The sequence below is a fragment of the Myotis myotis genome, unplaced genomic scaffold (assembly GCF_014108235.1).
Source record: "Myotis myotis isolate mMyoMyo1 unplaced genomic scaffold, mMyoMyo1.p scaffold_m19_p_9, whole genome shotgun sequence".
In the NCBI taxonomy this organism is placed as follows: Eukaryota; Metazoa; Chordata; class Mammalia; order Chiroptera; family Vespertilionidae; genus Myotis; species Myotis myotis.
Window position 1 is genome coordinate 90838933 of NW_023416401.1, and position 14157 is coordinate 90853089.

Consider the following 14157-nt stretch of genomic DNA (forward strand, 5'->3'; position numbering starts at 1 on the left):
TTCCATCCTCATGGCTCCAAGCCCCCATCCCCCACCCCCACACACTTTTACTTGTACACATTGTGTCCAAAGCCCCTTTGGCCAACAGGGGCTCCAGATACCCGCGCCCTAGGCCAGCGCTGGCAGAGAGGCGGGGTGAGGGCGCGGCGCGGGGGGGCGCGGCGCCTTTAAGGCCCGCGTCAGGCCGGCGAGCGCAGGGGCCGGGCGGCGGGCGGGGCCTCGGCGGGCGACCGCGCGGCTTCACCTGCAGTTCGGAGCGCGCGGAACAGAGGCGCGGGCGGCTGGGAGGCCGGCGGACTAACGGCCCGAGGGAGCGCGCCGCCGCGGGGCTGGAGGCGTGGAGCCCGCGGAGCAGCGGCGGCGGGCAGCGAGCTCGGGGCTCCGGCACCGGGAGGACGGGCGCCGGGCGCGGCGCAGCAGGAAAGATGCCCGCGGTCTCCGGCGTGCTCGTCCTGCTGCTCTCGCTCTCCGGCGCGCTCCGGGTAAGTTGCCGCCTCCTGCCCTGGCCGCTCGGAGCCCTGGCAGAGCGGGGCCGTCCCCGGAGCCAGCGGAGCGCGCATTCACCCGGAAAGGCTCTCCGGGTTTCACGGCCCCCGCCGCGCGCCCCGCTGCAGAGAGCCGGCTTCCGCGCCCCGCGAAGCCGCCCGCGGTTGGGAGGAGCGCGGAGCCGGGCAGCGGGGAGCGGCGGCGCGGCGCGGTGCGGGAGTGCGGGTGGCTGGCTGGCTGGGATGGGGACAGAAGGAGCTCTGCCCGAAGGGGACCCGCGGAGCATCCGTCGGCTGCCCTAGGTCCGCGGCTGCTGCACCGAGCTTGGTTCGCCCGCGCCTGGGCAGGCTGACCGCTGCCGGAGCCGGCGCGCCCTCCATCGCCCGGGAGCCTTGTGCCTCCGGAGTTGGCAAGACCAGCCGGGGCAGGGCTGCAGGCGCGAGGACCTGGCCGCAGCGGGCCGGGAATCAGGATGCGGGGACCCCTGGTTTGGCCACCCTTGCTCAGGAAAGGGGGCTCGAGGTTAGGTGCCGCCTGGGTCCTCCGGGTGCCAGCCAGGACCTTCGCTGCGGGTGGGCGGCGATGTGGACCCGGGACACCCTCGCCGCCGAGACCCCGCGGCTTGGGGGAAGCTGGCGGGGCCCTGGCTGCTCAGAGCGCGGCCAGGGAGCCAGGTACCAGGCGGCCGCAGAGCGAGGGAGTCCTCGAGCGCGGTCCGGCGCCCGCCTTCGTTCCTCCGAGCCCGCGAGCGGGTCCCCAGCCCGGCTTTGCGCCTGCTGGGGGCAGGGCCGAGGGGGGCGGCTTTCGGGCTGCACAGAAGGCGACCCTGTGGGAGGCGGAGGAGCCACGGGAGTTGCAGGAACCCCCTCTCGTGGCCGTTCGGCCTCGCTGCTCCTCCTGGGCTGCGCGGCGTAACCTCGGAAATAAACCAGCTCCGGGGGCCAGGCCGCCCTGAGGCTGCAGGCGCGGGTGCGCTCGGCACTCGCCGGGGGGCGGCTCCAAACTTTCCTGGGCATGTGCGCCTCCCAGGCCCCATCTCCTTGGGGCTTCGTGCTGGAGGACCCAACCGCGGTGCCCCGCTTTCCCGAGGAACGACCCCACGCCCCTCCCTGCCTGCGTGTTTCTGGGCGAGGGGCGCCCGCGCCAACCCCATGGTGGGTGCCTGGAGCTGCGATGAGGGCAGCCTCTGGGCCAGGGCGGCGGCGGCTGCGGTGGCGCGAGGGGCTAGAGCAGCGCGGCTGGGGCAGAGGCATGTTCTGCTCCGCAGCCCTGGAAAGCACGACTGTGGGTGCGGGCTGCGCCCCTGCAGCAGGAGCTGGTGTGGCAGGTGGTGGCAGCGGACTGGCTTCCCTCTGGTGCTGGCTGTTTCTCCCTCCATCGCCAGTCCCTTGGCTGAACTGTAGCTCCCCTCCCAGGCTGGGAGGGGCCATCCCACCTGCCTCTGCTCCCTGTCCCGCTCCAGACCCCTCCCGCGGGGCAGGAGAGCAGGGCGCTCTGAGAACAGGACACCTGTCCTGTTAGTCAGGGCAGCTCTCCCTGCCTGGCTGGAGAAGGTGGACAAGGTCCAAGGAAGTAGGAGGAAGTGGAGAGGACCCCAGCCTCCTAGCAGCTCCCTCTGAGCCAGCCCTGGAGAACCACCTTCCTGGTTCTGCCCCACCCCCTCCCTGGTGACTGCAGAGAGGAGACAGCCTGCTGGTCCAGCTCACAGGGTCATTGGCCTGAAGGGTGAAGTGGCTGGACCGGGCCTGCTCCCTGGCCTCCCCTCCTCTCTGTGGTCATTGGCTAACTCCTGGCTCCCCCGCCTGCTGTCTTCTGGACACCCTCACACTTGCATCCCTGTCATGTGCCAGTGAGGCCCAGACCAGCGCCCCTCCCCTAGGTCTGGTGGGAGTTGAGACCTTGCACAGCAGGCTCTGTGGGGGTGGGTGGGTTAGAGTTCTGAGGACTGACCTTTGCTCTAACCTCTCTCCCTCTCAGGCCCACAGTGGGGGTCTTACAGCCAGGGAGACCTGCAAGGCTGGATTCTCCGAAGCAGATTACACGGCATTAATCTCCCAGAATATTCTGGAAGGAGAGAAACTCCTCAAAGGTAGGGTGGGCGTGGGGGTGAGGAGGAATTGCTCATCTTTCTCTGGTTTGGGGAAAGTTTTTGATGTAAGAGGCCAGGCTGGTCTGGCTCTGAGCCACGCTCTTTGCAGAACGCTGGTTGTGAGGTCAGCGAGGTGCGGCTTGGGCCACCTGAGAGGCGTTTGCGTTCAGAAGCCCTGTCAGATCACAGGTGGATGATTCAGAAGCCCTGTCAGTTTTGAGTGGAGTGAATCATTTCCTGGACCACAAATTAGAAATCAGATGTAGCATCACCCAAGTAATATGCAGAGAGAGACTTTCCTACAAGTTTATTTACGTATGAAAGTCTGGATTCTTAAATTATCCTTGCTTTGAGACGCATGGTAAAGCAGATGATGTTGTTGGAAATGTGGTAAATAAACCCACAGACCTTGTGCTTGCCAGGGTGGTATTCATTTCCCTGACTGTCCCACCGACAACACTTACATGCACAGGCAGGAGGGCGCACCGTGGACGTCCGTCTGGCCACTGCAGGATTCTGTCCACACTGGGATGGCAGGTCACACACGGCTTCAGAACTCAAAGGACAGTGGGTCCTTGTGCCTGTTGATCTGTTTGCCTTTGAGGACAAGCTTATTAGACTTGGGAGGGGAAATTGATCAGCTCTCCCTTCCCTGAGGTTCAACATGGCTATGCGTCTTCCCTCCCGGCCTCAGTTTCCCAGAAAGCACAGCTTTTAGCTGATTTAAAAGGGATGGAGGCAGTGAACTTTAGAGAACGCATCCAGGCTCCGTTTCACCACTCACGACAAAACAGTGCCTCGTTCCGTGTCTGAGGGAGACTAGGGTTTTCCCGGGAGCACGGGCAGCCTCTGTGTGCGGGAGGTGAGTCTTCAGAGCCCGCCTTGGAGACAGAGCTTGTGGACTTGCAGGTTCCTGTTATGTGAATCGGGAATTTCATTTTACACGGAGTCCAGCTTTTCTTAGTTGTTGTCTTCTGAGTTGGCTGCTCAGCAGGGGTGCGATGCTCCTGGCTCTGTCACTGATGACAAAAAAAAGGTACACACCCCTGGGCGGTTGGCCTGGAGGGGAGGGCATACTTATGCGTCGGCGCATGTGGTCAGAGTCTCAGGAGCTGCTCTCTGTGGCACCTGCATGGTGAAGATTTAAAGCCGGAAAGGTCAGGCCGTCTTGCAGGTTTGTGGTTTACTGGGCACCCCTGGGTGCCTGCGGAGGAGGCCCAGACTGCTCTCGCTCTGCCTACATGCAGGTGCCGCCTTCGCATGACCTGCAGCTGACGCCCCAGCCTCCCCAGGTGTGGGGCTGTGCCCGATAGGATGCAGGAGTGTCAGTGTGACTGAGAAATTCCAGAAACACTGCCTCTGTTTCAGTGACGACAGTGCTACCTCTTATGGAAGTGAATGGCAGATTCTCGTCCTTTTTATGATAAAATGTGGCCTTTCATACAAGTCTCTCCTCCCTGTGTTGGTGGCCATGGCTCCTGGCCAGGGGGTTGGGGAAGCCTTGATTGCTGGCTGCGAGTTGGCCCGTCCGGCGTGGACAGATGGTTTGCACCTAGTGCGGGACGAAGAGCCCCTCATTATAGGTGAACTTGGACCGGCTTCCGAGATTGGTGGACATGAGACTCGTTTTCTAAGCACTGAGACGAGGCCCAGCCCGACCCTGTGTATGGAGAGTGGGTCCCGGGCCTTGGGTTCCTGCACCTCTCTCCCTGGGGGGCCAGAGTCCTGTTGTTCTCCCTGCACCGCGGGGTGTAACAGCCCCTCACCGCTCTCTTCCTCTGGCTCTTCTGAAGGTGAAGATCCCAGGTTCAGAGAGAGGTTGTAAATCTTAGGAGTCATTTTACACCTGAAGGCGAAAGCTGACATACACTAAAACCAGGCAGATAAAAAGTGCTCTATTTACGTAGGAAACTTCGCAAATGACAAGCCCACAGTATCCTTGTGTCAGAAGTAAATATGAGGTGTGATATTTCTGCAGTTCTGGCAGGAGTCAGGTTGAGTAGGTGAGGACTATTTAAATGAGTTATTCCAATGAAGAGAGCTTAGCATCAACCTGACAGGCGAAGCGTCGCAGACTGGCCGTTTATGAGCGCCATCCGCCCCTGACACTGCTGGGTGGCCTTTCCCGTTGCCGGAGTTAGCCCACCGGCAGCCCGAACACCAGCTTCCGGGGGAGTGATGAGCTGCACGGTAATTAACTTGTTGATGATAAATGGATGGGAGAAATGTCGTGGCATTTTGTTTTACGTCTAAATGAAAAGCATTTGCATTCTAAAAATTTCCTGCTAATTGGGCTTAAAATGGTTGCCCCATAGGGTGGCAAATACTATGGCATTGCAAACCCTTCGAGCAGCAGATCCGCCACGTTGGCAACATACGGGCGTTGGTTTAGCTGCTGCTCACAGCATTCCTTGGCTCCTTTCCTGCCCTCTCTGGGGCGCCCCTGTGAGTTGCTGCTTTGGGGATGACTCACTGGTGGCCAGGATCGCTGGGCGCGGTATTGCCTAACTGGGATGGCAAGCCCTTTCCTTAGGCTGCAGTGGAACGTTCTCGTCTCTAAGCTGCAGCCTCGCCAGGGAAGTTGTGAGCTGGTGTCCGTTTCTCTGCCTTGTTAATAATTAACCATCAGCCGCTGAGGCTGAGCCGAGCCGTGACCTGCACTGCACCCTCTCTGGCGGGCAGAGTGCTGGGGAACCAGACCAGCTCCTCTGGAAACCCCCAAGGACAGGAGGTGCCAGGCGGCATGTGGGAATGCAGGACTCGAGTCAGACCCCTGGCTCCTGGAGGAGGGTGACAGGTGAGCAGAAGCGGCCTGCCGGGCACGGGAGGGAGGGGTCTGAGGAAAGCGGGTCCAGGGGCTTCACTGCGGAAAGGCCAGCTGTTTCTGACGCCTTTGTTCCCTGCGACTGCCTCAGAACGCCTCCCTGCCCCCAGCCGACTAGGACCGCGGCACGGCCCCGCCAGCTCGCCTCAGAGGATGGCAGGTCATCTGGTCAGTGACCTCGCACAGAGACCATTGGGTTCGGGAGGGCAGCAGCCCTACTGCTCTGGTTTACCGTTTGGATCATGCCGGAATGTTCTTGGCCAACAGGATAAAACCCAGTTGACAGGAGCTTAAGTAAATGAGGGTTCATTTTCTCACATAACAGTGAAAAGACCGGTGGCCGAGGGCTGGAGCAGCAGATCTGGGCACCTTCACGTGCCCAGTATTTACTCTTAGCATTCTACCGCCTTCCGTCTGTCACTTTACCACCTCATCATTGCAAACTGGCTGCTGTGGCCCCAGACATTGCATTTGGGTTTGGAGCAGGAAGAAGGAGGGAGTGGAGGCAGCATCTGCATCTCTTCCCTGCGTCAGGAAGGCCCTTGCTCAGAGCCCTTGCAGACCTCCCATTGGCTAGAACTAGATCACATGCCACAAAGCTGCCAGGGCTGGATGCTGGGAAGCAGAGAATTGCATTAGCACATTGGGCGTAGACCTATTGGGATCCATCACCAGGGCAAATTGGCTCTGTTTTAGGGAGGAGGGAGGAGGGATGGATGCTGAGAAGAGCATCAGTATCTCCCATTAGGCTTTCCAGGCTCCAGGACCCTACCTGCAGTGAGTGGACCAGCAGTGCTTGTTGAATGAATGGCTCATTTGCATAACAAGGCACACTCAGAGAGGGAGGGCTGAGGAGAGACCAGATGCAGGTGTTCAGAGTGGGTATCTAAGAACTAGCCACAGTGTAACAGGCTCAGCCAGGAGTGGCGTTATCTGGTCTTTGTGAGCAGGTTGGAAATAGCCTCTTTGCCATGTGGCTTGAGTTGACCCACATCTGTCCAGACAGGTAACTTCCAGAGTGGAAGGCATCGCTAGACCTGCAGGTAAGAGCCAGGCAAGGCTTATGGCACGCCCGACACCCAGTGTCATGCCTGGCATGTGGGTGGTGGATGTGCAATCAACATTGTCAAGTGAAGTAATGAATGAGCCACAAAATGCTGCCACTGTGTGTTTCTGAGTTCCCTGTTACCTTGCAGAGGAGTGGGAGCTGCTGTAAATGTCCAGAAAAATGGCACTAATGATAAACCAACCACATATGATTTATCTAATGTGGTTAGAATTATTAGACACTGCATGTTGCCTGTCAGTATCCATTCTCTCCTTCTTCCCTACTTACAAAGCCTGGCCTGTACTTGTCCACTTGGCTCACACTGAGCCCTGTCGTAGAGGCTCCCACCTCTAGCTGACTCCCTTACACCAAGGCGGCACTATGGCCCCTTTCTGGTCATGAGATCTAATTAGGTTACTCTATTAGATGAGAACAGACGTGGCTGGCAATGCCTTTTGCCTCGACCTCCTCTTCCTGCCTGGAACACGGGTGTGATGTCTCGGGCAGAGCAGCCATCTTGTGACTCTGAGGATAGGGGCACAGGAAGTGGGTCCAGGCGGCACCTGGAACCACCACAGAGCTGGATGCCCTTCCCTGGAGCGGTGCGGGCAACGAGGTGAGACCGCAGCGGAGCTCCTCCCACGCAGCTGCTGTCGTCCTGGTTTAGGGGAAACAGAGCTGTGCCCGCTAGCCAGTGCCTTCCTTCCTCCCGCCAGCGCAGAGCATGGCTTCATCCTCTGCCCTGGGCCTGGGCTTCCAGCTCCCTCTGCTCATCCTCGTTCCTCGGGCTCAGGTCTACACTGGCTTTAGCGGCCCCCACTCCTTTGAGAGTCAGTATCCATGTCCAGCATGCTGGGCCGCAGCGAGCCTGTCGACTATCCTATGGCAGGACATTTGGGACTCATCCCACCGTCAAGCGAAGGCCGCCTCCCCGGCCCACCCGTCAGAACACAGGCTCTCCACTGCGTCTCAGCCGCCTCTTTCGGAAGCCAGGAGATCACGTGGGGACTTTGGCCACACTGTCAACTGGTTCCAGGGAACCTTGGTCCCCACAAAGAAGCAGCGATGGGTGGAGGCCAAGCAGGACTCCGCCAGGATGCCCCTTGCTCTTGAAGCCAGAGGAATGCGTCTTCCTGAGGACCGAGACTTCCCGGCCTCCGCTGAGAAGGCAGGTCCACAGGCCTCGGGAGCCAGCGTGCCCCGAGGCCTGTCTGAGGCTGGCCTTGCCCTTGGGACAGGGCTGCTTTGGGCTTCTCTGCAGCCTTTCCCTGTTGTGACGTTGCCCGGTCGCAGGTTTAGAGGTTCAGGAAGGGCAGTTTGTATACTTAGAACATGGCTTCTACTGGAGGAAGGGGAAGGCTGGCCGGCCACGGCACACGCAGAGGGGGTCCCGACAGACACGCGTAAACACAAGAAAGGCGGCCCCTGCCACCGAAGCTCTCGCCATCCCCTGTATGTCGCTGCTTCCTGCCGCCCTTGTGGACAGAGGCTGGGGCGTGCCCCTGAGGGTGGCTCCCGAAGGCCATGGACAGGAGTCCCTGCACCCTCTGAGCTCTGCCCTCCATGCTGGCCGTCATCCGATGAACCCTCACTGCAGAAGGCGCCACAACCAGTCAGCGGCACGGGAGTGACGGGCGTGGATGCCTTTCAGAACAACGTGCTTTAGTGGCACCTTAACATGAGGGCATGTGAGACAGCGATTATAAGGTAGTGACATTGAGTTCTGCCAGCCCGTGCCAGCCCTCCGGCAGTGGGTCCTGGCATCCCCATGGAAGCCGTTCCAGGGAGGTAAGATCACTCCCATTGGACGGCAATCCTTGTGTGCAGCCCGTCCGACGAGGGTCCAGACCCGGTGCACCTTGCATCTGCAACACCGGCCCTGGGATTAGGAGAGCCGGACCCCGCGAAGCCAGAGCTGGTCAAATAGCTGAGAGGGGTTCTGCTGAGCATCCAGTCGGCCCTGGAAGCCTGGCACACACGTGCGCTGAGCTGTTGCAGGCACGGGACGTCGTCATCGGGTACTGACCTGTGGCTTGGAGCACTGGGGACACAGCAAGGCGTGTGTTCGGACCATGAGCAAGGCTGACAGCTCTGGTCTGAAGGAGGCCGCAGACCGGCCAAGGCCAGGCTCCATGTGAAGTCACCCTCTGTCTGCAGGTGGTCGGTTCTGCCTGGGTCTCGGGTCCTGGGGGGTTGCAGGGCCTACGAGCTAGGTGCCTAGGTCTCTCTCTTTTTATTTCTTCTTTAGAATCCCTCCCCCCCAAGGATACTTTTTCATTTATATTTAGAGAGAGGGGAAGGGGGTTGGGGGAGAGAGGCAATGGTCATTTGCCTCCCGTAGGTGCCCCAACCAGGGATCAAACCTGCAACCAAGGCTTGTGCCCTGACCAGGAATTGAACCCACAACATTTTGGTGCATGGGACGATGCTCCAACCAACTAAACCACCTGGCCAGGACTCTCTTTCTCTCTCTCTCTCTTTCTTTCTTTCTTTCTTTCTTTCAAGTAGATGCCAGAACTAATTGCAACGTGAGAGTGGGTGAGCAAGCAGGAGGCATTCGTCTTTTCAAAGAATGTACCTATTCTGACTTTTTGAAGGGGTGATTTTACTTGGAGTGAATTCCATTGTGAAAAACGCCGGGAGCTGAGTTTCTCTCCGTCAAGGGTGATGAAGTTCTCTTGAGCATATTCTTGTAAAACCTTGTGGCCCTTGCTTGTTCTTTAATCCTCGGAGCAGGGACGCTGGCCTGCTGGAAGCTGGGCTGGTGAAATCACTTGCTTTCTGTCAAAAGGCTCAGTATTTTGGTGACTTTTTGCCTGGGCTCTAGGCTGCCCTCTCCTGGTGGCCTCTAGTACTGTCTCAGGCTGGCTCGCTCCCCCACCCTCCTTTAAACAAATAAACAAAAAAATAATAAAACAAAACAAACCTAACCTATTTCATTATTTTAGACCAGTGCATGGTACCAAAGGCCATTTCCTGTCAACCTCCATCAGGGCAGGCTGCTGTGTTTTGAGGACTCCCTTATGCTAAAGCGTGTCTTCATTGAATGCCTCCGAAAGCCATCCTGAGGGCTCAGGGCCGTCCCCTGGCTACACAGGAGGCATGTAGGCCGTGCCACCCCCCACGCTGCCTCTCCCGGGAGGTGTTCGCTCAGATCATGGCTGTATGTGTTTCTCGGTGTCGTGCCGAAGGCCACAGACTCTGGCTTCACTGACACAATTATTGCCTTGCTGTTCGGATGTTGGCAGTCCAGCTCAGGTCCCTGGGCTAACCTCTCCGCGGGCAGGTGCCAGGGCTGCCTCCTCCTGGAGGCTCCAGGGAAGAAGCCCCCTCCTGGCCTTCCCATCACCTACTAGTAGCCGCGCCTGCTCTCCGTGGCTGGCGGCCCTCCCTCCCTCTGCCGGGCCAGCGCGGCTCCTCTCCCTGTGCCTCGGTCCCAAGCTCCCATCCCCTTCTCTTGCTCGCCCTTCTGGTTCCTCGCCTGCTGAGGACGTGGACCCTCGTGATGGCACTGGGCACACCGGCATAGTCCAGGATCGCCTCCCCCTCAAGGTCTTTAATTGGTCGCCGTTTTGCTGCATCAGGCAACAAATTCACAGGTTCAGGGATTAGGCCAGTGATGGCGAACCTTCTGAGCTCAGCGTGCCAGCATTTTGAAAAACCCTAACTTAACTCTGGTGCCGTGTCACACATAGAAATTTTTTGATATTTGCAACCATAGTAAAACGAAGATGTATATTTTGATATTTATTTTATATACTTAAATGCCATTTAACAAAGAAAAATCAACCCAAAAAAAATGAGTTCGCGTGTCAGAGGTTCGCCATCACTGCATTAGGACGTGGCGTCTTTGGTCTTTGGGCCTCCCTCCTGCCGGTGTGAGGATGGGTCCGTCCACCCACGAGCTAAGCACGAGCTGTGTCTGGGGCACTGCGCTCTGTCCCTCTCTCAGGTCCTGGGACCTTTGGGTGTGCTTGCCACCCCCCCCCCCGCCTTCCCGTGGAGGAAACGGGGGGTGGGGGCGGGGGGGCGACTGAGGAACTTGGTGGGAGACACAGGAAGGCCAGTCTGAATCCACTCCCGAGCCCTCCTGTGCCCTGTCCTGCCTCTCCAGGCGCTCGGCCCAGCCGGGCCTGGAGTCAGCTGTGTCTCTGTGGGTCCTGAGCCCGGCTTCGCGCTGTGGAGACGGGTGAGCCCATGGGCTCTGCAGCAGCAGCTCTGATCCGGCTGCTTTTAACTTTGTCTTGTTTGGCTTTGCTGTTTCCCTGCGACTGTGTGTGGGGATTTAGGGGGATTAGGGTAAGCCTTCAGTGACAGATGATATCCGCAGGCGGCGCGGCGCCAGCAGGACGCCTCGTGGAGGACGGGGTTACCTGCTCGGCGGCTCCGGAGGGCGCTCTTGGCCCAGATCAGGTGCGGGTCCCTGAGGGACACCATGTAGTGCAGCTCCAGGCGCAGGGCAGGGAGGCCTGTGGACCCCAGTCCGTCCTGGAAGGACCTCTCTTTGTCTCTGAGCAAGACAGAGGACCACTCGCCTTCCTGTGTTTGCCCCTCTGCCTTGGAGAAACGCCGGGTTTGGGTTTGTGTTGGTGTTCGCTGCCCAAGTGTAAGTCTGACCACCGTGGGGATGGACCCGCATGGAAAGCCGAGGGGCCCGCCGGTGCGGGTTTGCTCCAGCAGGACCCAGGGAGAAGGCGGCTGACATGGCGGGAGCCGCCCCGGGAGCTGGGGGCACTTATGGGAGAGGGGCTGAATCGGGGTACCCTCCCTTCTCTGGGCCTCAATTTCCTTATCTGCAAAGCAGAGGGGCGGGATGTCCAAATGTGGTCCAGGAACTGGTGGACGCTTGTTGAACCCAGCAAGCCCCAGGGTCCCCTCCCAGACCTACTGTAATGGGTTGCTCCCCGGCCTGGTGACTATGACCTCGTCTGGAGAAAGGGTCTTTGCAGTATAATTAAGGGTCTCCAGATGACATTCTCTCGATTATCTGGGTGGGCCCTGCATCCAGTGACAAGGTCCTTTTAAGAGACAGAAGGGAACTCAGGGACACAGGTAGGCCACGTGAAGACGGAGGCAGAGACGGGGTGGTGCAGCCACAAGAGCCGGGAGAAGCTGGGCGGGGCCTCCGGGGGCAGCAAGGCCCTGGGACACCTTGATCTCAGACGTCTGCCCTCCCGACCTTCAAGAGAACTTGTTACCACAGCCCAGGGCCCTCACACGCCCCGAGTCAGACATGCTGGGGCTGTGGCTGGGAGTCGGGCCATTTAATCCATCTCTAGGGAAGCCGATGCTCATGGAGCCTGTGGGTCTCCGGCGACAGGGTCCGAGATGCTGGCATCCATGGGGGCCCTGGCAGGGGTCAGCGCCTTCCAGTGCCACCCAGGTGGGCGGTGGGGGCGATGCTTTGCTTTCCCTCTCGCTGGCACAGCAGATGAGGCTTTCGGGCAGCAATGTAGTGTTTTATGTCACGGAGCAGTTTCATCAGAATTAAAACGTGTATGGCACGCTCGTGCCCCCCGCATTATCTTCCCTGTCAGGTGCAGTCCTAACAGGGGTCCTCGCTGCCACCGTCCCGTGTAGATGCACTGTAAACACTGTGCTAGTGTGAAGGGCTGCGTGTGCGATGGGTTGTTTAACGCGGCTGCTGGAGTGGCAGCGGCTGCTCCTTGAGTGTGCAGCCTGCCCGCTGCAGCGAGGCCTCCACAGAGGAACACGTGTCTCTCTCCCTAGAACTGCTTGACTGTGCAAATGCAGAAGGGCATCTCTGGCTCCGAGTGTCTCGTGCCTGTGTTTCCAGCAGCCGCGTGCTTGCTGCCTGGCTGCGTAGCTCCTCTGCAAGCCCAGGTTTGCAAGCTCGCTCCGGAAAGCGGCTGCCGAGCTCGTGCCGAGGGCCTATCCCTGCCCCGTCACTTCTTTGCAGGTGCACTTAGGCAGCCTCACGCACACCTGGGACAGTCCAAGCTGCCCTGCCCGCTGGCTCTATGGCTGATGGGAGCCCCGGTACCTGCTGGGGCTCCAGGTCCTACGGCCGAGCTGCTGCAGTACCTTGGGCATCCTCTCTCTCTGCCTTGGGATGGGCAACCCAGGGGCCGGCAGCCAGGATGGGATGGGCCTGTTCCTTCCAGAGAATGACCCGGGCAGCAGGGCCAGGAGGTCAGGGCCTGCCCACCTCTCCAGCTGGCCTCAGGCTGCATCTGACACCTGTCCCCAGGTGCCTTCTTCCTTCCTCGAGCAGGAGCGGAGGGGAGGGGCCCTGTCTTTGGAACCTGCCAGGTAGGTTAGGCTTTGTCCTGATGTGCAGGCTGGTTTGCACAGGAGGACTTGGAGGGGAAAGACATCCTTGCTGGGGTCCAACCCCAGCAGGTCCAGGGGTCCCCAAAGGTGTGGACGGAGTCGGCGAAGAAGGAATGCCTTTCCTTCCTCTTCTGGTCTGGATCTCCAGCCAAGTTCTGGTTAGGATCTCCAGCCAGGTTCTGTGTCCATGTTCTCTTGCTAGGTTCTCCAGCCAGGTTCTCCAGGTTCTCTAGCCAGGTTCTGTAGCCATGTTCCCTCGCTAGGTTCTCCAGCCAGGTTCTGTCCAGGTTCTCCAGCCAGGTTCAGTCACCAGGTTCTAGTCAGGTTCTCTTGCCATGTTCTATCCAGGTTCTGTATCCAGTTTCTGTCTCTAGGTTCTTCAGCCAGGTTCTGTCTCTAGGTTCTGTCTCTAGGTTCTGTGGCCAGTTTCTGTCCAGGATCTTTTGCCATGTTCTCTCGCTAGGTTCTGCCTCTAGGTTCTGTGGCCAGTTTCTGTCCAGGATCTTTTGCCATGTTCTCTTGCTAGGTTCTGTCTCCAGTTTCTGTCCAGGATCTTTTGCCATGTTCTGTCCAGGATGTTTTGCCATGTTCTCTCCAGCGAAGTTCTTCTGTCTCTAGGTTCTGTGTCTGTTGTCTTGTTACATCTGTATTTATACCAGTTGATTCCAATCCTATCAATCTCTATTCCAAAGGTTAGGGCGTTTCTTATCTCCATTCCAGGGAGTAAAGATTATGTAGCTTAAGCATGATTGTTCGTAGTTAGTGATTAATTACCCACCTGGCACTTAGTTAAAGTGTTTTATTCCCTCCCTAACTTCAGGGGAAAATCCCTACCTGGGGAAACAACCTTTCTCGGAGAGGTGACCTTGGTTAAAACACATAGTGCCAAGAAGGTGAGCAAACATATTAAGAACAGTATGCCATATATGCCAGGTCCCTTGAAACAGCAAGGATGGATCGGCTCCCGGCACATCCTTTTTCCTTTCTTGCTTTTGTCCTTCAGTGAGGTGTTTCCAGAGGCTGTGGCTCACTCAGTGGAGGAGGAACCACAGGCCTTTGATGAATGAACTCTGTAAACAGGGGAAGCTGCCATCTTTGGGGAGTCCCAGAGTCCCCCCACGGGAAGCCTGTCCCTGCCCCAGCACCCATCGATAGAGCGCTTGTGTGCTGGGCACTGCACCAGCTGCCTCACCAGGCCATTGGGTTAATCTGCGAGGGACGCTGATGGGCAAAGATTTGGGGGTCACCTGTTTAAGCTCCTGCTGCCTATCCTGGAGGAGCCCCGAGTTAAACAGGCAGCCTGCCTCCTGAGGCCACCCCTCCACCCAACCTGTCTGTCCCCTGAGCCCAGATTCCCCAAAGAGATCAGGCACCTTGGGGCACCCAGCGTCTGATGAGCTTCCGGGATTCCAGCCC

The 14157-nt window shown here is 58.8% G+C and overlaps 1 protein-coding gene across 1 annotated transcript in view; it reads left to right on the forward strand.

Annotated features, from left to right (window-relative positions):
• Positions 1-231: 231 nt before the first annotated feature.
• CDH4 (cadherin 4) overlaps positions 232-14157 on the forward strand; it is a 344923-nt gene continuing 330997 nt past the window's right edge. The window contains exons 1-2 of the mRNA XM_036323540.1: positions 232-482; positions 2464-2575. Coding sequence (XP_036179433.1) covers positions 426-482; positions 2464-2575 — 169 coding nt within the window. The 5' untranslated portion in view covers positions 232-425. The remainder of the gene's footprint in view (positions 483-2463; positions 2576-14157) is intronic.